This window comes from Mytilus edulis, chromosome 6, assembly GCF_963676685.1.
Source record: "Mytilus edulis chromosome 6, xbMytEdul2.2, whole genome shotgun sequence".
Classification (NCBI taxonomy): domain Eukaryota; kingdom Metazoa; phylum Mollusca; class Bivalvia; order Mytilida; family Mytilidae; genus Mytilus; species Mytilus edulis.
In genome coordinates, this window is record NC_092349.1 from 29432254 (window position 1) to 29459244 (window position 26991).

The window sequence follows — 26991 nt, forward strand, 5'->3', positions numbered from 1 at the left end:
GTGTAAATTTCTGGCTATATATATACTATTTACACCACTAGGTCGATGCAACTGCTGGTGGATGTTTCGTCCCCGAGTGTATCACCAGCCCAGTAGTCAACACCTCGGTGTTGACATCAATATCAATAATGTGGTCATTTTTGTAAATTTCATGTTTACAGAACTTTGAATGTTTCGAAAAACTAAGGATTTTTTTTATCCCAGGCATAGCTAACCTCAGCCGTATTTGACACAACTTCTTGGAATATTAGATACTCAATGCTCTTCAACTTTGTCCTTCTTTGGCTTTATACATATTTTGATATGAGCGTCACTGATGAGTCTTGTGTAGACAAAATGCGCATCTGGTGTACTAAATTATAATCCTGGTACCTTTGATAACTATTTACACCACTGGGTCGATGCCACTGTTGGTGGACGTTTCGTCCCCGATGGTATTACCAGCCCAGTAGTCAACATTTCGGTGTTGACATTAATATCCATTATGTGGTCATTTTTGTAAATTTCCTGTTTACAGAACTTTGAATTTAAAAAAAAAAAACACAAAGGATTCTCTTATCCCATGCATAGATAACCTAAGCCGTATTTGACACAACTTTTTGGGAATTTTAGATCCTAAATGCTCTTCAACTTTGTACTTCTTTGGCTTTCTTAATATTTTGATATGAGCGTCACTGATGAGTCTTATGTAGACGAAACGCGAGTCTGTCTTACTGAGTTATAATCCTGGTACTTTTGATAACTATCTATATCTACAGTAATCGAGGAATCCCATTTTCAGACTTTATTTAGATAAGTAGTGGCAGTATATAAATGCATTCATGAATGATAAACACTTGTCTTAATGTTTTCTGTGCGATTGAAATACAAAAGAAAGTTTAAACTAAGAAAAGCATCTTAATCGATTAATTATCCTTGATTCCTATAAAACCTCAATGATTTTTGTATAAGTATGTCTTGGTATTTTAATAAATGTGGATACATAAAAAAAAATACTTTGATAATTAAAAGTATTTTGCAGATATGTGTAGATTGTATAAGCAACATTATGTTGACATTGATTTTGATGAACGATTCAACAATGTTTGACAATAATGTACAAAACTCGTACCTCATTTTCTTTACTTGGATCTATATCTGCTCTTTGTAATAACAATTTCACTATGTCGAGATTTCCACCATTGACAGCTAAATGTAGAGGAGTATCACCTCTGTACTAAAATGAAAAGGTAACACAGTTCTTAGCATCATATGAAAATTAACAAAAACAATATATACAAATGATGTTTAAAGAAAATACAAAAATTTGTGTTATTGCATTGAAAACATTAGTTTGTGTTCGGGTTTTGTAGAGAGCAGTCTCGCCTTTCTCGAGTGCATTTGTGTTTTTTCGAGTGATTATACAAATTTTCTATTGCTTAAAATGTTTTATGTTAGTGTATTTATGTGTAAAACAATAAACAATAACCAAATGTTCAAAACAAGGTGGTACCCAATACTTTAATTGAAATAAATTTAGCACGTTTAAATTTCATTAAATTTTGACAAAATGTTTTCTTTGAGGCTTTGACAAGAATATCAAAATAACAAACAAAATTGAACCTGACTCTTCATAAAAAAAATGGTTGAATACATAGCAGTTTGAAAAAAAACTAATTTTGATCATTGAGAAGCTTCATATTTTCGAAACAATAGAACGTGACTAAAAAGTTTAGCTGATTTCACAGAGTTATCTCCATGTAGTGGTATGTACCACTATCGTAGAGTAATTGTATCGGACACAAATCAAGGCTTAGAAATAAGAACGTCTACTTGCAATGATACTTATATTGAAACCCTGAATAGCTAACGTCACAACAAAGGTGACGTCGGGTACAATTGAGAGCGGTAGCGGGAACACCTCAAGTGCAATTCTTAACATGCTGGGGGTCCGCAAAGGATTTAATTACAATAAAATGAAAATAACTTATGAAAATGTCACTTTAAATTACTGTCTCTGATAAATATAAAACTTTGAATATCTAAAACTGTCTTTGATAATGAGCACAAATAAAATAAAATTATTTCTGTAATAAAGCACGAATAGTTAACAGTCCATAACATTATACGATAGTCTCATTTGGTCCACATTTTTATCTTTTCCTTTGCATCGGTCTTTGCTCGTCTGACGGGTAGTATTTCATCACACGTATGAACATCATAACTTGGTTGATTGTAAGTCAGATAAAAAAAGTCATAAGCGTCATCACACGAGTTTATGTAAGGAAAATGCAAAAAGAGATACAGAAGATAGTGTGAACGTAAGTACCATTCAACACAGCGTGAAGGAAACGGACACAATTTAACATTCACAGGCAACCACGAATTTCATGCTCAAAACCGCAATTAATCCTGTAAATTCAGGACTACAATCTTTAGATGCCAACATTCTTTTTGATGAGGGCGCACAGAGGTCGTTCATCACAGAAGACTTAGCCGCTAAATTGCAGTTATCAATAACTGGCACAGAAAGTTTAAATTTATCTGGGTTCGGGGACAGCGCAGACAGTACGAAAATTATACACTTAAAAACTGCAACTATTTATTTGCTCATCGACGAAGGAAAATTGCTGATCAGAGTATTGATCGTACCGGAAATCGCCGCACCACTTAAAAACTTACATCCGCAAAGCTGCTCAATTATCGTACGTATCAAGGATTAGACTCGCACATCCAGTAATCGCGAACGACAATTTCCAAGTCTCAGTACTCGCAGGAGCCGACTTCTATTGGTCAATTATAGAAAACCATATCATTAGAGGTGAGGGACCTACTGCCGTGAAATTAAAAATAGGTTATTCACTGTCAGGACCACTTCACGGTACACCAAGTTACAAAGGCCAGCCAACATATATGATGAATGTAATGACATCAAGAAAGACAGAGGAATGCGACCTGGAGAAGTTTTGGAAGTTAGAAACACTTGGAATTGAGCAAATAGATGAGAAGGAAACATGAAACAAGAAATTTAGAGAAGTATATGAGAAGACATGTATCAGTTACCATGACAACATATATTTTGCTACATTATCCTGGTTACGGCACCAATATCGTAGAGTGATTGTATCGAACACAAATTACGGCTTAGAAATGAGAACGTCTACCTGCAATGATACTTGCATTGGAACCCTGAATAGCTAACGTCACAACAAGGGCGACGTCGTGTGCAAAAGAGAGCGGTAGCGGGAACACCTCAAGTGCAATTCTTAACAACCACCGAAAGTACTTTTCAAGGATTTGTCAGTTTGATAATTGTGTATTAACACTTATTTGTTGTTATATACAAGTATCGTTCATTTGTATATATTGCTGTTTGTCATTACTTATAAGTTACATGCATTTATGTAAGACCCAGATTCACGCCCGGTCTCTAATTGACGTCCGTCCCTCAAACCGCCGTCCAAATCATGCATCACAAAAAGATATCCTCAAATCGACTGCCAATGTTATGCCTATCCAATCGACGGCCCATTGTTGGTTTCACTGAACGACTTCCATTTTTTTACTTCTATAATTGACGTTCATTTCCTCAAAAGAGAACAATTGATATAATCCACCGTTCGGCCTTCGAAAATGAAATACGCCCATACCGTATAGTCAGCTATAAGAAGCCTCAAAGTGACAAATGTAAAACAATTTAGACAAAAAATAACGACATAGTTGATGTACAAAATAATGCACGAAAAACAAAAATGCAACAACGACAACCACTAAATTACATTCTTCTGACTTGGAACAGGCACTTACATACATAATGTGGCGAGCACATACATTCATAATTTTACGGGGTTAAACATATAAGCATGTTTCAACCCCTCTTTCTAACCAGTTATAATTGTGATGTGACAGTACAACATAAGAACGAACTATGAAAACCAGTTGACACTTTTAAACGTATTATGTGTCACAGATATAAAAAATCTATTTTTTTAATGCATTACCTACTAGTATGTCAACAAGTTGTCTAATTTTTAAATTTTGGAGATTTAAACTACATTAAAATTAGGTGATGTGATATGATTTCCAATAGGACAGGACAACTATCCATAAGAGTTCAAATAAAATGAATGTGAGAAATTATAGGCACCCGTACGGTTTTCAACAATAATTTGAACCCATATCTATATATTGTCTATTGTTGCAGACTGAAAAATGCTCTCTAGATGTCGTTTTTTTTTTGTAGTTGGGTTGTTTTCTCATTGACTAACACTGATATGCATAATGCATGTATTTTTTTAATATATAAATATGAATGACACACTACAATATAGATCGATTGGATCAATATTTTAGAAAGATAAACATTAATATATATATTATACTATTTCGGGTTTAAAAAATCTTTGAAGGAAGTATGTATAAATACTTGAAAATTTAGTTGTTATAAGAACCCTACAAAACATGAACATGTATCAGTGTAAGTCCAGTAATTAATCATTTTTTGATATTTGACATCGATTTGAGAAGACTACACAATCAATCGGACGTCGTTTTGGCAATACATGACATCAAGTTGGACGTCGATTTGAGTAACAAAATATTGGACGTCGATTTGAGAACGTGACATCAGATTTGGACGTCGATTTGAGGAACAGACGTCGATTAGAAACTGGACGCCGATCTGAGTCTAACATATATTCGTGATGTACTTATCATAGATAATTCGGATTGAGACATCCATACATATAGTGTGCTAAGCTGATGAACTAATAATGTCATTGTTAATTATTTATGGGATTTAATTTTAATTTTATTGTCAATGGGAATAGAAATGGAGCGGGTTAGGTATGTGTGGTTTTTTTTTAATTTCATTCAAGGATTTTTATGTGTTCGTGGAGGGATTGGGTAGGAGGAAAGGTCTCCTTTAGTATAATATGTTTTATCACATAGCATTTTTCTGATTCCTCACTGTTGTCTAGATTTTGACCACAAGGTCTTAAAAAACCCCTGCTTCTACATAAATAAACACAGTTCATTTTTTTTTTTTAAAAATAGAAATTTGTGTTTAACATGAATGTGAAAGTTAACTCATAATATGCACTACAAACTGTTTCATAAAATATATTTCAGGCAATTCCAATTAGCAAAAAAAACTATTCAAATACTCCGTTGCTTGAAGCTTTAATTCTAATCCAATATTGCAACGTTTTAAACATACAAGTAGAAAACTTTTATCTAAATTATACATTCAAAACATTTAGATTTTATTCGGACTAAGTCTTAATGATACAATAAATATAAAGTTTAATTCGTTGAAGACTAATAAGGGCACCACGTGGCGGATCCAGTCAGTTTAAAAAGGTGTAGTCAACCCAAGATAAAAAGGGGGTTCCAGTCATATGTTTCCATTCAAAAACATTGATCGTTAAAAAGGGGGGTTCCAGCTCTAAGACCCCATCCCCTTGGATTACCCAACAAGGTGGGTTCCTACATATGCAACATATATTTTTGTATGCTAAGCGTATCCGGTCGTCGCATTTTTAATCCAAACTCGTATATGCCTCAGTATGTTCTACTATGAATGTTTGTAAACACTGATTGCAGAGCCACCACGAAAGGTTTCGATAAATCTCCATTCTCGCGTTACCGATACACGGACTCTTTAAATGTCACTGGTTTGCCAATGCTATGATAATGCTGCAGTCTAGGTTTTGCCGATATATTAATAATCGGCGAGTCTTTTTCACATGTATCAGCAGGCGTCAAACTATGCATCATATATTAAAAAAAAATATTTTAGCACGCTTAGTAACATAGTGAGTGTTTAAAAAAAAATGTGGTATGATTGCCAATGAGACAACTCTCCACAAGAGATCAAATGACACAGACGTTAACAACTATGGGTCACCGTACGGCCTTCTACAATGATAAAAGCCAACACCACATAGTCAGCTATAAAGGTCACACATTATTGAAGAAATCACATATGTCCGTTGCCATGGACGATATATTCATTGTCTTAACCTAAAAAAAACAACCTGCATATTTTCTGCATTAAAAACACACTCACGTATATGAAGTCATTTTAGTATAAATATGCACTAGCATTACGTATCAACTGAGATATGTAAACATCATACGAAGGGGTGAAGGGTAAGATTCCTTTTCATTTATTCAACTTGGTGACAAAGTTTTTAATTTTCTTCTTCAAAATATTTTTTAAGTGAGTCTATCCTACCTAGACCAACCAGTAGTGTGGTTTATGTTTGTTATGGTCAGTCTGTCTTAATGTGACCAGGGGATCTCAAATTGTGACTGAGAGAATGATTTGGCTTTCATTTATAGTCACTACGATGGCCGTTCTTTCGTTTGGGGAATGGGTGTTCTGACTCGCCAACATACTATTTACCACATTTACACTGAAGATGATAAAACAGCATTGTGTAGTCACTGTGATTTAAATACTAACTCGATAACAAATATAAACAGATACTAGTAGAAGAAACTTGATAGTTTAATATAACGGGAAATGCTTTATGAATGCCTGCTCAAATTTCTGTTTTGAAATAATGGAACTCTTATAATTTAACTTGTTCGTAAGAAAAATGTTATGATCCTGACTTTGGTAGATGTACTTTGTTTGCCTTGAACTATGTCTATGCAATTGATTACAGAACTAATTTGTGTTATATATTTATATCAAAGACACATTATGTGTTATCTCTTTCATCTTGTAATAGTATTAAAACATTTGACTTTTCTACACTTTACACAAGTATTCCATATTCCAAACTAAAAGACAAATTGAAAGAGATGGTATTGCTTTGTTTCATAAAAAATGAATGGCCAAATTGAACGTAGATACAAGTATCTTGTCTTAGGGAGGGATACATCCTTCCTCTTAGGAAGAAATGGTATCGGATATGTTCCTTACGTCGTTACTACAGTCTCCTTCCCTTTCATGAATGTGACCTACCGAATTAGACTGTTTACCGGATTTGTTATCACATAAGCAGCATGACGGGTGCCACATGTGGAGCACGATCTGCTTACTCTTCCTGATCACCTCAGATTGCCCCTAGATTTTGGTGGGATCGTGTTGCTTATTCTTTAGGGTTCTATGTTGTGTCATGTGTACTATTGTTTGTCTGTTTGTCTTTTTCATTTTTAGCAATGGCGTTGTCAGTTTATATCAATACCAAAATTTATGATAAAAGGGATGATTTTTCATTTCCTATCGTTACTAATAAATTTGTATATGCTGATGTTCCCTTGTCACCATCTTATGGTTTTATACATCTCAACTTATGAGATTCACTCTTGTATATAACAACGTATTAGATTTAATCGAGATACATTTGTTTTTTACTGAATAAATTATTACACCAGGGTTTTCCATATCACAAACTAGTAAAGAAATTTAGTAAATTTTATCTTCGGGACAAAGATATCATTCGTAAATATCATTCAACATGCAGACATCTTATACGTTCAAGTATATGCCATCCAATTTTTAAGGGTTATATTCTGAGCTAAAACAATGTCGGCATTCAACTCAAAGCTAACAAAATCTTAAACAGACTTAGTAAGAAGGGATATAGTTACGGTACTGTTGTCAGGACACTAAAGATTGAATATTTTGGCTTTAAAATTGATTCACTTTGGGTCTTTGCATCGGAAATAAACACATCTATCATGAAACCAGTTGTTGGCATGACACGGGTTATGTTCTTCTCACATATTTTATGATGGTATAGTGCTAAACTTGATTTTGTATGCCTATGATTAAGACATAGTCTTTTAATTAGTTTAATTTCGATCTGGAGCGGGCATGTAACTTAACTGCTAGAAGTCCTTTGAAAATTTATGTATCATCGTCATTTTCTTTAGTTTCTTTTGTAACTTATTCTGACATCGGACTCGGACTTCTTCTGAACAGTGTGTTTCTGTGCGTATTGTTGTGTGTTTGTTTTTGATATATGGGCTGGATCAATAAGGTGAGGGATGAGATCTAAAAAAACATGTTTAACCCCGCCGTATGTTTGCGCCTGTCCCAAGTCAGGAGCCTCTGGCCTTTATTTAGTTTGGTATGATTCTTAATTTTAGTTTCTTGTTTTTATTTTGGAGTTTTGTATGACGTCCATTATCACTGAACTAGTATACTTTTTTGTTGAGGGGCAAACTGAAACACGCCTCCAGGTGCGGGAGTTTTTCGCTGCATTGAAGACCCATTGGTGGCCTTCGGTTGTTCAATTCTCTTTGGTCGGGTTGTTTTCTCTGACATATTTTCATTTCTATTCTCAATTATTTAGTATAAAACCACTAAATATGTATGTATGAATGACCAATTCATTTTCTTTTTACATAATATGCTTGACAATTGCATTGTGTGAGAGTAATAACGGTAGCCAAAGTACGCATATAGTTCTTATCAAAAATATAAAATATAGAAATATAAATATGTATACAAATATCAAATGAATGCGTGTACCAATGATTATACATAATGGGATGTAGAGATTAATATATAAGAAATGATCATTATAATAAAATTTACTTTTACTTTTTTCATTTTTATTCTCCACCCGTAAGATAGAGTCTTATGATACGTGGACGCTGTGGGTTTACGTTACAGAGGAATAAAAATTGAAAAAAAGGATATCAAATTGTTCTTCTATAGATACCAAAGGGACAACAGACACCATACGTCTAAAACAAACTGACAACAAAATGGCAGAAACTAAAACAAACAATGTTTACAAAACATTGATTGGAAATTTGAGGCTGAGGAACACACACCATATTTAAAAGCAAGGGACACGTTCATGTGCTTCAGAAAAATACTGATTTGTACATAATTTAGCTTTGTTTACCTTTTTTTTCAAATTCAATTTCACTTGTTTACTCAACTGTAGATACTTAGAAAGGATTGGTACAACTAATATGACAACCAGTTTGAAATGTAAATGTTTGCCTCAACGATTTAATAAACGTAACAAATGGCACAGTTAAAGTTGACCACACATAGACCTACTTTATTCCTCACACTTCATACCTTATTCTTTTGATTGGGATCTATATTTGATGTTTTGAGTAACAATTGGACCAATTCGAGCTCTCCACTTCTAGTAGCTTTGTGTAAAACAGTGTTCCCATCCTGAAATAAACAGTTGAAATATATCAAGGTATAGCCAATATTCTATTAAAGAAAAAAAATGTCATTACATGTATGTAAATTATTAAACAAATAAAATAAATATTAAACAAAGTTGTGTAACATATAACAGTATAAGTTACGTGTATCGAGTCTGATTAAATTTGAATCCACCTTACTCGAATAATTGAATGCTTATTTTTCTTTGCAAAACAGCCATTGCCTAACGGCAACAGAATTACGCGCCGTGGATAACTTTGAAATTCTTGTGAGTATTGTACGTCCGTTTCCCTTTGAGGTTTAAAGATTAGTTGAGAGTGGGTACTTAAATGTCGATGTAGGCCAACGATAGTTTTGGTTGACTATAGGACGGTTGAAAATCCTCTTTAGTGGTACAATCCCTACCTTGTATACTTTTTTAAGGTCTATAGTCGTTCTTTCTAATAACACTTTTACTATTTTGAATCTCTCTTTTTCTGCAGCTATATCAAATGGAGTGCTCCCATCCTAAAACAGAAATGCTACGATGTTCAGAAAAACAAACAGAACAGGTAATAACAATGTGCCAATTTAATCTTAGTAATTGTGAAGGCAATAATTCATGTTGATACATCAATAAAATAAGGCTAATGACTTATTAGAATATATAAAATAAAATCATTTTCACTTGATATGTTTAAGTACATTGTATATCTTTTGAAACAGGTCATTTGTATTGATTTTAGTTTTGAGCTTTAGTGAACAAACATGGTCATGGTGACGTGTTTTCAACTCTCATCTATATTGACAAAGATTGCCAGTTCCCCAACAGAAGGTGGGTGGTTCTCTTAGTTTTCTCCAGCTCTTTCCACCAAATAATACTGGTTGTCATTATGTTATTACTGTCACAAAACGTGGTATTAAACATGTTATTCACCAACAAACCAATGAACACTCATATATTGAAGATATCATTACGGGCAGACCTCTACACAGAGTTATGAGTAGAGGCAATTTAAATTAGATACGATGACAATTAAGTAGTCAAAAGTATTAAGCAGAAACAAACACATTGCCTTATCTACATCATTTGATACCAGGTGAAAGTTGTTTCATTGGGAATCAGATCACATCTTCTTATTTTAAATAAGGTAAACATTAAATAAAAAAACAAGCATTTGAAATAGTATTTCCAGGTCAAATTAACAAGAAAGTACGATTTGAGAGAACTAGCAGTTACTGGAAGCTAGTTAAAAGCCAAACACAATAACTAATAAGAAACCGTACACTGAAGATGATAAAAGAGCATTGTGTAGTCACTGTAATTTAAATACTAACTCGATAACAAATATAAACAGATACTAGTAGAAGAAACTTGATAGTTTAATATAACCGGAAATGCTTTATGAATACCTGCTCAAATTTGTTTTTGAAATAATGGAACTCTTATAATTTAATTTGTTCGTATGAAAAATGTTATGATTTTGACTTTGGTAGATGTACTATATTTTGCCTTGTCAAACTATTTAAACGACCAGTTCATCTGTCACCATTGTACAATTATGAAAAATGACCCACTATGAACTATGTCTATGCAATTGATTACAGAACTAATTTGTGTTATATATTTATAACAAAGACACATTATGTGTTCTCTTCCATCTTGTAATAGTATTAAAACATTTGACTTTTCTACACTTTCCACAAGTATTCCACATTCCAAACTAAAAGACAAATTGAAAGAGTTGGTTTAATATAAATTTAATACTTAACAGTAAACAATAAACTTGTGGCCAAGAAGTTATGCCACAAGCATGAGGTTTCAATAATTTTATGTACACCAGATCCGGATTTCGACAATAAATGTCTCTTCAGTGATGTTAGGGATCGAAACGGTATATAAATAAATATATATATATATATATATATATATAATATATATATATATATATATTTACAATATAACTGGTTTTTTTTTAGATCATGACAAATGAACAGTAACAACTAGCAAAGACGTCAATACACAAAAAGTTCCCGATACAGTATGATTTAAGTAAATTATAAATACGAGGAAACATGACGCTACACAAGGCCATGCTTTCGAGTGAACCCTCTAGATCAAGCAGAATTAAGAAAACCACAAAGCCAAAACCACGATGCTCGTTAGACATATACATAGTCACGTCCGAACCATAAGGGACTTAATAGTAAAAATACAAATAAAAGTAAAACGGCAAAAGTAATACAATAATACACAACTTTAGCACCTGAAACCAAAACCTCAAGAACATCCTGTATGATTTGTCAGGTTGACACTAAATAAATGATTGTAAGATCGGGGTACTTTTACATTAACCTTCTGACAATATGGCTCATTAACGTTTTGCTGAGACACCAAAAACATTTTAAAAAGTCTGAAAATCGTATTTGTTAAAAATTCATACGCCATACGCGGGTAAATATGATATATCTGTTCCAATTGCTCAAATCAGAATCACGCCAAGAGATATCCTTGTCCTGTGCAGTTTATTTCAAACGTTCATGCTTTTTTGTATGTCTTAAATTTTTACACTTTAAGTTGTCAAATAAATTCAGAGGCATTGGCATTCTTTACATATAAGTAAAGACATGTTTAGCAAACTAGTATTGAACTTTTTAAATGAATGACTTATGATATTTAGATTACAGTAACTGTAGTTTTATCTTTACAGTCTTCAATAGGTATGACATATTATATATTTGTAAATTCCAAACCACAAGGGTTATTCTACCAGTATTAAACTGAGGAGCAATCTATTCCTTTAAATCTTAAACTTTGTAAATATAGATAAGAAAAGTTGAAAGATCCATGATTTGCTTCAAGGCTTTATAATTATATTCATTGAATGTCCTTTTGTTCTTTATTTTTCTTATATTTATACATTTTCAAACCAGATTTTTTAGTTAGAGTAAAGGTATTTTCCCCCAAAGAAGAAAACACTAAGAGATCAAAACTTCCGTCTTTTTCTTTATTTTTTATTTCCATGACTACTTTTTTAGGTACTTCAGATAAAAAAGATTTATATTTACCTTAAATCGTATTAAATCTAATGGAAGTCCTAATTAAAAAAAGTTATAAACCAACAAATATGGATTTTTTTTAAATAGTTTACAATTAACCTTGAAATTTATTTAATTTTTTTTTTTTATCTCACTTCAAAGTTTATTATATATTTAAGAAAAAAACAATGTTTGTTAAGGCGAACATTTATTTGAAAATGAATCAGATTTAAAAATATCTTAAACAAGGTTAAAAATTGGAAATTTATTTCAATTGAATTCAGTTTAAATTCTAATTAAATTCGAATTTTTTCAGGGCAATGCATATATTTTATTTCAATTTGAAATTTGATATGCATAAACTATGCATTGAAATAATGGAACTCTTATAATTTAATTTGTTCGTATGAAAAATGTTATGATTTTGACTTTGGTAGATGTACTATATTTTGCCTTGTCAAACTATTTAAACGACCAGTTCATCTGTCACCATTGTACAATTATGAAAAATGACCCACTATGAACTATGTCTATGCAATTGATTACAGAACTAATTTGTGTTGTATAATTATAACAAAACACATTATGTGTTATCTTTTTCATCTTGTAATAGTATTAAAACATTTGACTTTTCTACACTTTACACAAGTATTCCACATTCCAAACTAAAAGACAAATTGAAAGAGTTGGTATTGCTTTGTTTCATAAAAAAAGAATCGCCAACGTCGATACAAGTATCTTGTCTTAGGGAGGGATAAATCCTTCTTTGTAAAAGATCACTCTGAGTCAAACAAAAATTCTCTGAAACTGACATTATCAAGATGCTTGATTTTTTTTGATTGACAACATATTTATCACGGTCGGAGGACGTGTTTTTCAACAGACTGTCGGCATTCCAATGGTAAAAATTTTGGCCCTCTTAGGAAGAAAGATAAGAAGTTAGCAATATCATTTAACTCTACTTTCCGCTTTATAGATGATGTTCTTTTAATAAATAATTCAACATTTGGTGACTATGTTGAACGCATCTATCCCTTCGAACTAGAGATAATGGATACTACAGATACAGTTAAGTCGGCCTCATATATTGACTTACATCTAGAAATTGACAATGAAGGTCGGTTGAAAACAAAACTTTACGACAAAAGAGATGATTTCAGCTTTCCAATTGTGAACTTTCCCTTTCTAAGTAGCAACATTCTAGCAGCACCTGAATATGGGGTATATATCTCCCATTTGATACGATATTCCCGTGCTTGCTTTTCCTATCATGATTTTCTTGATAGAGGGTTGCTGCTCACAAGGGAGCTATTAAACTAAGAGTTCCAAATGGTGATGTTGAAATCATCCCTTCGTAAATTTTACGGACGCCATCACGACTTGGTTGACCGTTATATAATAACCGTTTCACAAATGGTATCGGGTATATTCCTTACGTCGTAACTACAGTCTCTTTCCATTTCATGAATGTGACCTACCGAATTAGACTGTTTACCGGATTTTTTATCACATAAGCAACATGACGGGTGCCACATGTGGAGCTGGATCTGCTTACTCTTCTGTATCACCTGAGATCACCCCTAGTTTTTTGTGTTGCTTATTCTTTAGTTGTCTATGTTGTGTGCTGTGTACTATTGTTTATCTGTTTGTCTTTTTCATTTTTAGCAATGGCGTTGTCAGTTTATATCAATACCAAAATTTATGATAAAAGGATGATTTTTCATTTTCTATCGTTACTTATTAGTTGTTAGTTGTCAGGTTGTTTTAGATATATGAGTTTGACTGTCCTTTTTGGTATCTTTCGTCCCTCTCTTATCAATTTTTATATGGTAATGTTCCTTTGTCACCATCTTATGGTTTTATACATCTCAACTTATGAGATTCGCTCTTGTATATAACAACGTATTAGATTTTAGCGAGATAAATTTGTTTTTTACTGAATAAATTATTACACCAGGGTTTTCGATATCACAAACTAGTAAAACATTTAGTACATTTTATCTTCGGGACAAGGACATCATTCGTAAATATAATTCAACATGCAGACATCTTATACGTTCAGGTATTTGACATCCAATTTTAATGATAATATTCTTTACTAAGCTAAAACAATGTCGGCATTCACCTCAAAGCTAACAAAATCTTATACACACTTAGTAAGAAGGGATATAGTTACGGTACTGTTGTAAGGACATTAAAGATTGTAGATTTTGGCTTAAAAATTGATTCATTTTGGGTCTTTGCATCGGAAATAAACACATCTATCATGAAACAAGTTGTTGGCATGATATGGGTTATGTTCTTCTCACATATTTTATGATGGTATAGTGCTGAACTTGATTTTATATTCATATGATCAAGACAAAGTCTTTCAATCAGTTTAATTGAGACCTGGAGCGGGCATGTAACTTAACTGCTAGGAGTCCTTTGAAAATGTATGTATCATCGTCATTTTCTTTAGTTTCTTTTGTAACCTATTCTGACATCGGACTCGGACTTCTTCTGAATAGTGTGCCTGTGCGTATTGTTGTGTGTTTGTTTTTGATATATTGGCTGGAGCAATAAGGTGAGGGTTGAGATCTAAAAAAACATGTTTAACCCGCCGTATGTTTGCGCCTGTTCCAAGTCAGGAGCCTCTGGCCTTTTTTTTAGTCTGGTATGATTTTTAATTTTAGTTTCTTGTTTTTATTTCGGAGTTTTGTATGACGTCCATTATCACTGAACTAGTATACTTTTTTTGTTGAGGGGCAAGTTGAAGCACGCCTCCAGGTGCGGGAGTTTTTCGCTGCATTGAAGACCCATTGGTGGCCTTCGGTTGTTCAATTCTCTATGGTCGGGTTGTTTTCTCTTTGACATATTACATTTCTATTCTCAATTATTTAGTAAAAAAACACTAAATATGCATGTATGAATGACCAATTCATTTTCTTTTTACATAATATGCTCGACAATTGCATTGTGTGAGAGTAATAACGGTAGCCAAAGTACGCATATAGTTGTTATCAAAAATATAAAATATATAAATATTAATATGTATACAAATATCAAATGAATGCGTGTACCAATGATTATACATAATGGGATGTAGAGATTAATATATAAGAAATGTTCATTATAATATAATTTACTTTTACTTTTTTAATTTTTATTCTCCACCGGTAAGTTAGAGTGTTATGATACGTAGATGCTGTGGATTTACGTTACAGAGGAATAAAAATTGGAAAAAAAGGATATCAAATTGTTCTTCTATAGATACCAAAGGGGCAACAAACACCATAAGTCTAAAACAAACTGACAACAAAATGGCAGAAACTAAAACAAACAACGTTTACAAAACATTGAATAGAAATTTGAGGCTGAGGAACACACACCATATTTAAAAGCAAGGGATACGCTCATGTGCTTCAGAAAAATAGTGATTTGTACATAATTTAGCTTTGTTTACCTTTTTTTCAAATTCAATTTCACTTGTTTACTCAACTGTAGATACTAAGAAAAGATTGGTACAACTAATATGACAACCAGTTTGAAATGTAAATGTTTGCCTCAACGATTTAATAAATGTAACAAATGGCACAGTTAAAGTTGACCACACATAGACCTACTTTATTCCTCACACTTCATACCTTATTCTTTTGATTGGGATCTATATTTGATGTTTTGAGTAACAATTGGACCAATTCGAGCTCTCCACTTCTAGTAGCTTTGTGTAAAACAGTGTTCCCATCCTGAAATAAACAGTTGAAATATATCAAGGTATAGCCAATATTCTATTAAAGAAAAAAATGTCATTACATGTATGTAACATATTAAACAAATAAGATAAATATTAAACAAAGTTGTGTAACATATAACAGTATAAGTTACGTGTTTCGAGTCTGATTAAATTTGAATCCACCTTACTCGAATAATTGAATGCTTATTTTTCTTTGCAAAACAGCCATTGCCTAACGGCAACTGAATTACACGCCGTGGATAACTTTGAAGTTCTTGTGAGTATTGAACGTCCGTTTCCCTTTGAGGTTTAAAGATTAGTTGACAGTGGGTACTTAAATGACGATGTAGGCCAACGATAGTTTTGGTTGACTATAGAACGGTTTAAAATCCTCTTTAGTGGTACAATCCCTACCTTGTATACTTTTTTTAGGTCTATAGTCGTTCTTTCTAATAACAGTTTTACTATTTTGAATCTCTCTTCTTCTGCAGCTATATCAAATGAAGTGCTCCCATCCTAAAACAGAAATGCTACGATGTTCAGAAAAACAAACAGAAAAGGTAGTAACAATGTGCCAATTTAATCTAAGTAATTGTGAAGGCAATAATTCATGTTGATACATCAATAAAATAAGGCTAATGACTTATTAGAATATATAAAATAAAATCATTTTCACTTGATATGTTTAAGTACATTGTATATCTTTTGAAACAGGTCATTTGTATTGATTTTAATTTTGAGCTTTAGTGAACAAACATGGTCATGGTGACGTGTTTTCAACTCTCATCTATATTGACAAAGATTGCCAGTTCCCCAACAGAAGGTGGGTGGTTCTCTTAGTTTACTCCAGCTCTTTCCACCAAATAATACTGGTTGTCATAATGTTATTACTGTCACAAAACGTGGTATTAATAAAATTGAAAATGGAAATGGGGAATGTGTCAAAGAGACAACAACCCGACCAAATAAAAAACAACAGCAGAGGGTCACCAACAGGTCTTCAATGTAGCGAGAAATTCCCGCACCCGGAGGCGTCCTTCAGCTGGCCCCTAAACAAATATATACTAGTCCAGTGATAATGAACGCCATACTAATTTCCAAATTGTACACAAGAAACTAAAATAAAAATAATACAAGACTAACAAAGGCCAGAGGCTCCTGACTTGGGACAGGCGCAAAAATCATGTTATTCACCGACAAACCAATGAACACTCATATATTGAAGATATCATTACGGGCAGACCTCTACACAGAGTTATGAGTGAAGGCAATTTAAATTGGATACGATGAAAATTAAGTAGTTTAAAGTATTAAGCAGAAACAAACACATTGCCTTATCTACATCATTTGATACCAGGTGAAAGTTGTTTCATTCGGAATCAGATCACATCTTCTAATTTTAAATAAGGTAATCATTAAATAAAAAAAGCAAACATTTCAAATAGTATTACCAGGTCAAATTAACAAGAAAGTACGATTTGAGAGAACTAACAGTTACTGGAAGCTAGTTAAAAGCCAAACACAATAACTAATAAGAAACCGTACACTGAAGATGATAAAAGAGCATTGTGTAGTCACTGTGATTTAAATACTAACTCGATAACAAATATAAACAGATACTAGTAGAAGAAACTTGATAGTTTAATAGAACCGGAAATGCTTTATGAATACCTGCTCAATTTGTTTTTGAAATAATGGAACTCTTATAATTTAATTTGTTCGTATGAAAAATGTTATGATTTTGACTTTGGTAGATGTACTATATTTTGCCTTGTCAAACTATTTAAACAACCAGTTCATCTGTCACCATTGTACAATTATGAAAAATGACCCACTATGAACTATGTCTATGCAATTGATTACAGAACTAATTTGTGTTATATATTTATAACAAAGACACATTATGTGTTATCTCTTTCATCTTGTAATAGTATTAAAACATTTGACTTTTCTACACTTTACACAAGTATTCCACATTCCAAACTAAAAGACAAATTGAAAGAGTTGGTATTGCTTTGTTTCATAAAAAAAGAATGACCAACGTAGATACAAGTATCTTGTCTAAGGGAGGGATAAATCCTTCTTTGTAAAAGATCACTCTGAGTCAAACAAAAATTCTCTAAAACTGACATTATCAAGATGCTTGATTTTTTTTGATTGACAACATATTTATTACGTTCGGATGACGTGTTTTTCAACAGACTGTCTTAATATAAATTTAACACTTAACAGTAAACAATAAACTTGTGGCCAAGAAGTTATGTCACAAGCATGAGGTATCAATACCTTTATGTACACCAGATCCAGATTTCGACAATAAATGTCTCTTCAGTGATGTTAGGGATCGAAACGGTATATATATATTTACAATATAACTGTTTTTTTTCAGATCATGACAAATGAACATTTACAACTAGCAAAGACGTCAATACACAAAAAGTTCCCGATACAGTATGATTTAAGTAAATTATGACAATATGGCTCATTAACGTTTTGCTGGGACACCAAAAACATATTTTTTTAAGAAATTCATACGCCAGACGCGGGTAAATATGATATATCTGTTCCAATTGCCCAAATCAAAATCACGCAGAGAGATCCTTTTCCTGTGCAGTTTATTTTAAACGTTCAGGCTTTTTTTGTATGTCTTAAATTTTTACACTTTAAGTTGTCAAATAAATTCAGAGGCATTGGCATTCTTTACATATAAGTAAAGGCATGTTTAGCAAACTAGTATTGAACTTTGAAAATGAATGACTTATGATATTTAGATTACAGTAACTGTAGTTTTATCTTTACAGTCTTCAATGGGTCTGACATATTATATATTTGTAAATTCCAAACCACCAGGTTTATTCTACCAGTATTAAACTGAGGAGCAATCTATTCCTTTAAATCTTAAACTTTGTAAATATGAATAAGAAAAGTTGAAAGATCCATGATTTGCTTCAAGGCTTCATAGTTATATTCATTGAATGTCCTTTTGTATTTAATTATTCTTATATTTATACATTTTCAAACCCGATTTTTTAGATAAAGTAAAAGTATTTTCCCCCAAAGAAGAAAACACTAAGAGAGCAAAACTTCCGTCTTTTTCTTTATCTTTTATTTCCATGATTAATTATTTAGGTACTTCGGAGAAAAAAGACTTCTATTTACCTTAAATCGTATTAAATCTAATGGAAGTTCAAATTAAAAAAAGTTATAAACCAACAAATATGGATTTTTTTTAAATAGTTTACAATTAACCTTGAATTTTTTCCTTACTTTAATGTTTATTATATATTTAAAAAACAGATCAATGTTTATTAAGGCGAACATTTGTTTGAAAATGAATCAGATTTAAAAACATCTTAAACTAGGTTAAAAATTGGAAATTTATTTTAATTGAATATAGTTTAAATTCTAGTTCATTTCGATTTTTTTCAATGCAATGCATAGATTTTATTTCAATTTGAAATTTGATATGCATAAACTATGCATTTAATTTTATATTAAATGCACTATTTCAAGCAGTGGTCTTTTTATTTAGAAAATAAATAATTTTTTTATAATCAGACTCATCAATCATAAAAACACAGATGATTGATCTATGCTGTTTTATATGAAACAAAGAAAAACATTTTTGTTCGGGTTTAAAACACATTTGATCATATATCATGCAATATATCATAATCGGAATCATATCTTCAGTTGGTAGTGAACTTAATTAACTGTGTGCATCTTTTTTTTACAATAATACTACATCTACAGTCATCGAGTTTTCCCATTTCCACACTTTATCAGATAAGTAGTTGTTGTATATACATACGTTAATGAATGATAAATCCTTGTCTTAATTATCAGTGCAATTGAAATGCAAAATAAACCGAAACTAAGAAAACAAATCTTAATAGATTGACTGTCTTTGATTTCTATAAAATCAAAATTATTTGAGTTGAAGTGTGTTTTGGTATTTCGAATGTCATCAAAGTGAGATGGTTAGCGCTATAAAACCAGGTTTAATCCACCATTTTCTACATTTAAAAATGTCTGTACCAAGTCAGGAATATGAAGTTCTTGTCCATTCGATTTTGATGTGTTTTGTTTTTGATTTTGCCATGTGATTATGGACTTTCCAAATTGATTTTCCTCTAAGTTCAGTATTTTTGAGATTTTACTTTGGATGACGTTAAGCTTATATCATTCTGAAAATTTAGGTATTTTGAAGAGATGTATATAGAATTTATAAGCAACATTATTTTGAAATTGATTTTGATGAAAGATTCAACAATGTTTTACAAGTATGAAAGAAAAACGTCATCTCGTACCTTATTTTCACCGTTTGGATCTATATCTGCTCTTTCTAATAACAATTCAACTATGTCAAGATTTCCACCTCTAGCAGCTGAGTGTAAGAGAGTTTTATTAGGCTAAAATAAAAAAAAACATTGTACTGTTCATAGCATGATATGGAAGCTAACAAAAACAATTATATTACATGATAAAATTACACAAATGTATTTGTCATCATTTCGGGAAGTCAGTGAAATTCAATCTTTTTTGCTAATCGCAATTTGATTAAAACTGTTTATATAAATTACTTATGTGCATAGTACATTTCCATGGTGATGTGTAATCGTATCCAGTTTTCATTGACAACGGTTGTTTTGTGTGCTTATTTTCCCATCCTCTACCAACAAAAAACCTGATCGCCTTGGTATGGTCATTATTGTACGTGGCGTCTTACTCAAAAAATAAATACACAACAATATCATTGTTAGTTGTATCGTACGTGTAGTATAACAGTTGGTATCATAATGGGCAGATTTGAAGAAAGATGTTACAATCAAGGCAATCGAAATAGGACAAGAAATAGTTCAAGTTGTCAAAATTATATAACAGAAACAGACAAGCTGCTTACATTTACGTCATTTGTGATTGAGTTGAAAGTTGTTTCGTAAGCAATAATATCAAATTTACTTGTTTTAATATGTATCAGGATATGTGTAATTAAATATCATTTTTCTTTCTTTTTATTGGATGTCTCAAACGATTTAGCAATTGTACTACTAAACTAATTTATTCATATTTTGTGGGAGTTTGTATATTTCAATACAATATTTTCATTTTTTTTCTGATTTGGTTTCATGAAAGATTTTCCAAAGTTGGACTGTCCTGCAAAGGACGTCATTTCATACCTTATTTTCATTCTTCGGATCTATATCTGCTCTTTCTAATAACAATTTAACAATGTTGATGAATCCTCCTTCAGCAGCTGCGTGTAAGGGAGTGTTACCAAACTGAAATAAAAGGTTTACATTATTCATATTATCATACAGACGTGTAATACAAAGTATGTCATACAAATGATTAAAGTACAAAAAAAACAACATTAGCTATCAATTTAAGAATGATGAATTTCAAAATAGTTTTTCTTAATCGCATTTTTTGCTGAGACTGTTAATGAACTGTTTATTAGAATCCCATTGATTATAATAGAAAGAAGTGTGTTCTGTTTGTGTACTCCATTGTCATCCCCAACAAAAACCGACAAAAGCTGTATACTCCAACAAAACAAATACACCAACAACAGCATGGTAAGTTATCCTACACTCTTAGTATAACTGTTTGTATCATTACGGGCAGATTTCAGAAAATAGGTCTCAGTGCACGAAATAAAAGAGTGTCGAAAGATTCAAGAGAGATAGTCAAACTCATGGATTGGACATCAACTGACAACGCCATGTCGTAAAAAGTAAAAGACAAACAGACAAATGATAGAACACAATACACGCATCTGGTGCTCATTTTATTACAAACCCAGTCAATAGTCTAATTCTGTCGGTCATGTTCGTCAAATGGGTAATGGGATTGTATTTACGACGTAATGAACATATACGATATGACCTGTGAAACGATTATTCCATAATAGTCAACCAACTCGTGATGGCGTCAGTAAAATTTACGAAGGGATGATTTCAACTTTAAATTTTGGAACTGTTGGTTTAATAGCTTCCTTGTGTGCCAGAACCATCTATCAAGAAAATCATGTTAAGATATACCAGCCTGGGAATATCGTATCAATTGGGAGATACTGTATCTGTGTATCCTTTTTGTCTAATTCGATAAAGATAAATGTGTTCAGCATAGTAACCAAATTCTGAATTATTTAGTGAGAGTATCTTTCCTCCTAAGAAGTTCCTGAATGAAACCAGCCTCATTATAATAAAAAACGAAGTAGGCAAGACGAGGGGCTCAATTGGTTCCCATTGGAATGCCAACAGTCTGTGGAAAACACGTCCTCCAAACGTAACAAATATGTTGTCAAGTGAGAAATCAAGCATCTTGATAATCTTAGTTTCAGAATTTTGTTTTATTAATTTGATTCTTTACAAAAAGAATGTTGAAGGTTTCTTTCCAATTGATGTATTTAGGCTCACGAAATTAAGGACCTTTGGATAACACATTTCGCAGGGAAGTGTTATTGACAATGTTGAGGTCAACGGTAATAACGTTGCCAGCCAGATTTTAGGTGATTTGTGAACTAGCACAGGTGCAGTCAGGAGGTTAAGATTTGTTGTCAATATTGAAATTTTACAAAACGTGTTTGTTATTCGACATTTTGGTTGCAATTGGTTTGGTATAGGTATAAGACATGATTGGTACAGACTGGATTTTGGTGGGGTTCGTGTTGTTTATTCTTAAGTTTTCTATGGTGTGTCATGTGTACTATTGTTTGTCTGTTTGTCTTTTTTATTTATTAGCCATGGCGTTATTAGTTTATTTTAGATTTATGAGTTTGACTGTCCCTTTGCTATCCTTCGTCCCTCTTTTTTTAATAATTTATGCACATAAAGATTTAGTTAATAACTTCTGTACATTAGGACTAAGTTAATATCTTTGTACACTCAGCATGCTCATGGTGACATGTATTCGAATCCCTTTTCAATTGAAAAATAAAATTGAGAATGGAAATGGGGAATGTGTCAAAGAGACAACAACCCGCCCAAATAAAAAACAACAGCAGAGGGTCACCAACAGGTCTTCAATGTAGCGAGAAATTCCCGCACCCGGAGGCGTCCTTCAGCTTGTTCCTAAACAAATATATACTAGTCCAGTGATAATGAACGCCATACTAATTTCCAAATTGTACACAAGAAACTAAAATTAAAATAATACAAGACTAACAAAGGCCAGAGGCTCCTGACTTGGGACAGGCGCAAAAATGCGGCGGGGTTAAACATGTTTGTGAGATCTCAACCCTCCCCCTATACCTCTAACCAATGTAGTAAAGTAAACGCATAACAATACGCACATTAAAATTTAGTTCAAGAGAAATCCGAGTCTGATGTCAGAAGATGTAACCAAAGAAAATAAACAAAATGACAATAATACATAAATAACAACAGACTACTAGCAGTTGCTCCAGACTTCAACTAAACTGACTGAAAGATTATGATTTGATCATATGAACATCAGGCACAATCCTTCCCGTTAGGGGTTTAGTATCATACCATCATAACATATATGAGAAGAACATAACCCGTGTCATGCCAACAACTGTTTAGACTGCTAGTTTTCCAGAAAGTCTGTTTTCTGTCTATTTCTTACAGGTTCATCCTCCAACATTGTAAAACACTTTGACAAAAGAAACTATAAATAACCGAATATGTGTAAAGTATTGATTAAACCAAATACGTAAAAATAGAAATAATTTATCCACCAACCTATACCATTACCAGACATAACAAACAAATACAGACCTATGTCAGAATGTATTTTTCCATTGAGTATTGTTAATAGAAACAATATATCTACTAGCCTATACCATTACCAGACATAACAAACAAATACAGACATATGTCTGAATGAATTGTTCCTTGGAGTATAGTAAATAGGCACTCTTTTGCGAAAAACAAAACATATAATTAAGATCTTTAGTGTCCATGAAATCATGCTTCATGATTTTTAGATACAATAATGAACTAACGAGGCACTCAACGGTGAAATCAAAAAGATGAAGTCTGTAAAAACTGACAAAACCAATGGAAAGACCTGAAAGGAGCTGACATATTCTTGACTTGGTATAGGTAACTTTAAAAGAAAATGTTGACGTTAATGTGGTTTATAGCTCGCTCAAACTCCCATTTACATGACAATTATATATAGTTCAATAATATTGATAATGTTGCTTGATCAATCAAAACAATCTAAATTGTTTGACGTGACAATAATTGGGATCTAGCAGCATATATAGTATACATACATTCTATCAACTATTTGTTTTAGATCATGACAAACACACAGTCACAACTAGCAATGATATCAACACAAAACAAGCGTCTGGAGATACTTAATAGAACTTCATAATCACATCTTAAAAACACAGTTTGATTTAAGTAAACTATTGCTACGAGGCACACAAATCAAAGCCAGCTATACAAATAGCATGCGTTCGATCAAACCTTTAGATTCAGCACAATCGCGAAGCACTAAATCTAAAACACAAAAGCTGTATCATCATATACATAGTCATGTCAGGAGTCATACGACCATAAGGGATATAATAGTAAGAATACAAATATACGGAAAACTGCAAAAGTAATGATATGATACATTCTCAAAAACTGAAAACATTAACTTAAGAGTATTATAGTATTTTGCAGATATGTGTAGTTTGTATAAGCAACATTATATTGGCATTGATTTTAATAAACGATTTAACAAAGTTTGACAATAATGTACAAAACGTCAACTCCTACCTTATTTTCTTTACTTGGATCTATATCTGCTCTTTGTAAAAACAATTTCACTAAGTCGAGATTTCCACCACTGACAGCTAAATGTAGGGGAGTATCACCAAAAGACTAAAATGAAAAGGTTGCACTGTTCATAGCATCATATGAAAATTAACAAAAACAATATATACAATTGATTACAATACAGAACATTACATTGGCCAACATTTCGAGAAGTTGATGAATTTCAAACCGTTTTTTGTTTATCGCAATTTTGTTTAAACTGGAAATGTGATTTATGTTAACAGCTTGTGTTCATAAAACATTTTCATTTTCACTGAATCCCGTTTACATTTACAATGGTTGCCTGTTTTGCAGAAGTTCGGTTGGTTGTTCTGTCTGTTTATTTTCCCATTTTCCACCAACAAAAACATGGTCCCCTTCGTATAAACAAACATTGTCATACAAATGATTAGAGTACAAAAACAAAAGTTCAACATAATAAAAAGAATTCCAAAACCGTTTTTTTGCAATCGCATTTTTGTACATATGGATTAAGTAAATAACTTTTGTCCACATATCATGTTCATGGTGATGTTAATTCAAATTCCTTTTAAGTTGACAAATATTGCCAGTGTTCCATAAAGTCGGTTGTTCTGTCTGTTTACTCCAGCCTCCCCACCAACAAAAACTGGTCGCCATGGTATAATCAATATTACTGAGTGAAGCGTCATACTCCAACAAACAAATACACTAACATATCATGGTTAGTTGAATCACACTCATATTATAACAGTTAGTATAATTACGGTAATATATCCAGATTATACACACACAAAAGTTAAAATTAGCCTTAAAATGCTTTAATTCCAAAATGAAGAATAAAGCCATATTTTATACACAACCCAATGCAAATATAGAAGGAAATGCCTACATGAAATCTATGTATCCTTACACATACACACACGTTACAAAAATTCGTATAAAACACCCTTGTAGATTTCAAAAAGGAGCAGGTTAATGCCGCTATAAGGCAGCACTCGTACTCGAAAAGTGGAAAGGGATTAATATAAGTTGCAAAACTATAGATAAATATGGTTTTTTTTCACTCTTATTGATTCTTTATTGAATATATTGCTGTTTAACAATTAAACTTGGTGTACAGTATTTCATCAAGTTTCCCTGTTAAACTACCACTGAATACCAAGGGATTATATTCAGTAAAATTAACTAATAAAATACATTGGTTTAATTATCTGAACACATTGAACTATTATTATAGTTGTTACAAATAGTCTTTGCTACTTCACAAAAAAAGTATTTTCAGATATATTCATAAGAAAATATCTACACATTCATTTTTATACGAGAATTGATCATTCATCCGGAATGACTTTGTTGGTTCTTTTATTATCTAATCAGAAACGAGTTACGGTCAATGACCTCGCACGACTTTTCGTATGTTTAAACAAAATACAAAAAATCGTGTTATTGCATTGAAAACATTAGTTTGTGTGGTTTGTTCGGGAGCAGTCCGGCCTTTCTCGAGTGCGTTCGTGTTTTTTCGAATGATTATACAAATGTCCTACAGCTTAAAATATTATGTGTTAGTGTATTTATGTTTCAAACAATACACAATAACCAAATGTTCAAAACTAGGTGGTACTCAACACTTTGATTGAAATTAATGTGGCTTGTTTAAATTTCATTAAATTTTGACAAAATATATTTCTTTGAGGCTTTGACAAGTATATCAGAATTACAAACAAAATTGAACCTGACTCTTTATATAAAAAAAATGGTCGAATACATAGCAGTTTGAAAAAAACTAATTTTGATTATTGAGAAGCTTCATATTTTCTAAACAATAGCACGTGACTAAAAAGTTCAGCTGGTCTCACAGAGTTATCTCCATGTAGTGTTATGTACCACTATCGTAGAGTGATTGTATCGGACACAAAGTAAGGCTTAGAAATACAAACGTCTACTTGCAATGGTACATGTATTGGAATCCTGAATAGCTAACGTCACAACAACGGTGACGTCGTGTACAATAGAGAGCGGTAGCGGGAACACCTCAAGTGCAATTCTTAACATTCTAGTGGCCCGCAAATGAATTTAATTACAATAAATTGAAAATTAATTATGAACATTTCACATTGAATTACTATCTCTGATAAATATAAAACTTTAAATATTTTTAATTGTCTTTAATAATGAACACGAATAAAATAAAATTATTTCTATAATAAAGCACGAACAGTTAACAGTCCATAACATTATACGATAGTCTCATTTGGTCCACATTTTTATCTTTTCCTTTGCATCGGTCTTCGCTCGTCTGGCGGGTAGTTTTTCATTACACGTTAGAACATCATAACTTGGTTGATTGTAAATAAAAAAAA

At 32.2% G+C, this 26991-nt stretch overlaps 2 protein-coding genes across 2 annotated transcripts; both read right to left on the reverse strand.

Moving 5' to 3' along the window:
• Positions 1-1075: 1075 nt before the first annotated feature.
• On the reverse strand, positions 1076-10087 carry LOC139526334 (putative ankyrin repeat protein RBE_0317). The gene is made up of 4 exons (XM_071321467.1): positions 10058-10087; positions 9539-9640; positions 9035-9136; positions 1076-1216 (listed from the first exon to the last, which is right to left on the reverse strand). The coding sequence occupies exons 1-4, from the start codon at positions 10085-10087 to the stop codon at positions 1076-1078; spliced, it is 375 nt and encodes a 124-aa protein (XP_071177568.1).
• A 10056-nt stretch (positions 10088-20143) lies between these two features.
• LOC139526335 (putative ankyrin repeat protein RBE_0317) lies at positions 20144-25320 on the reverse strand. Its single transcript, XM_071321469.1, has 4 exons — positions 25219-25320; positions 24611-24715; positions 21047-21148; positions 20144-20278 (listed from the first exon to the last, which is right to left on the reverse strand). The coding sequence occupies exons 1-4, from the start codon at positions 25318-25320 to the stop codon at positions 20144-20146; spliced, it is 444 nt and encodes a 147-aa protein (XP_071177570.1).
• Between the last annotated feature and the right edge of the window lie 1671 nt (positions 25321-26991).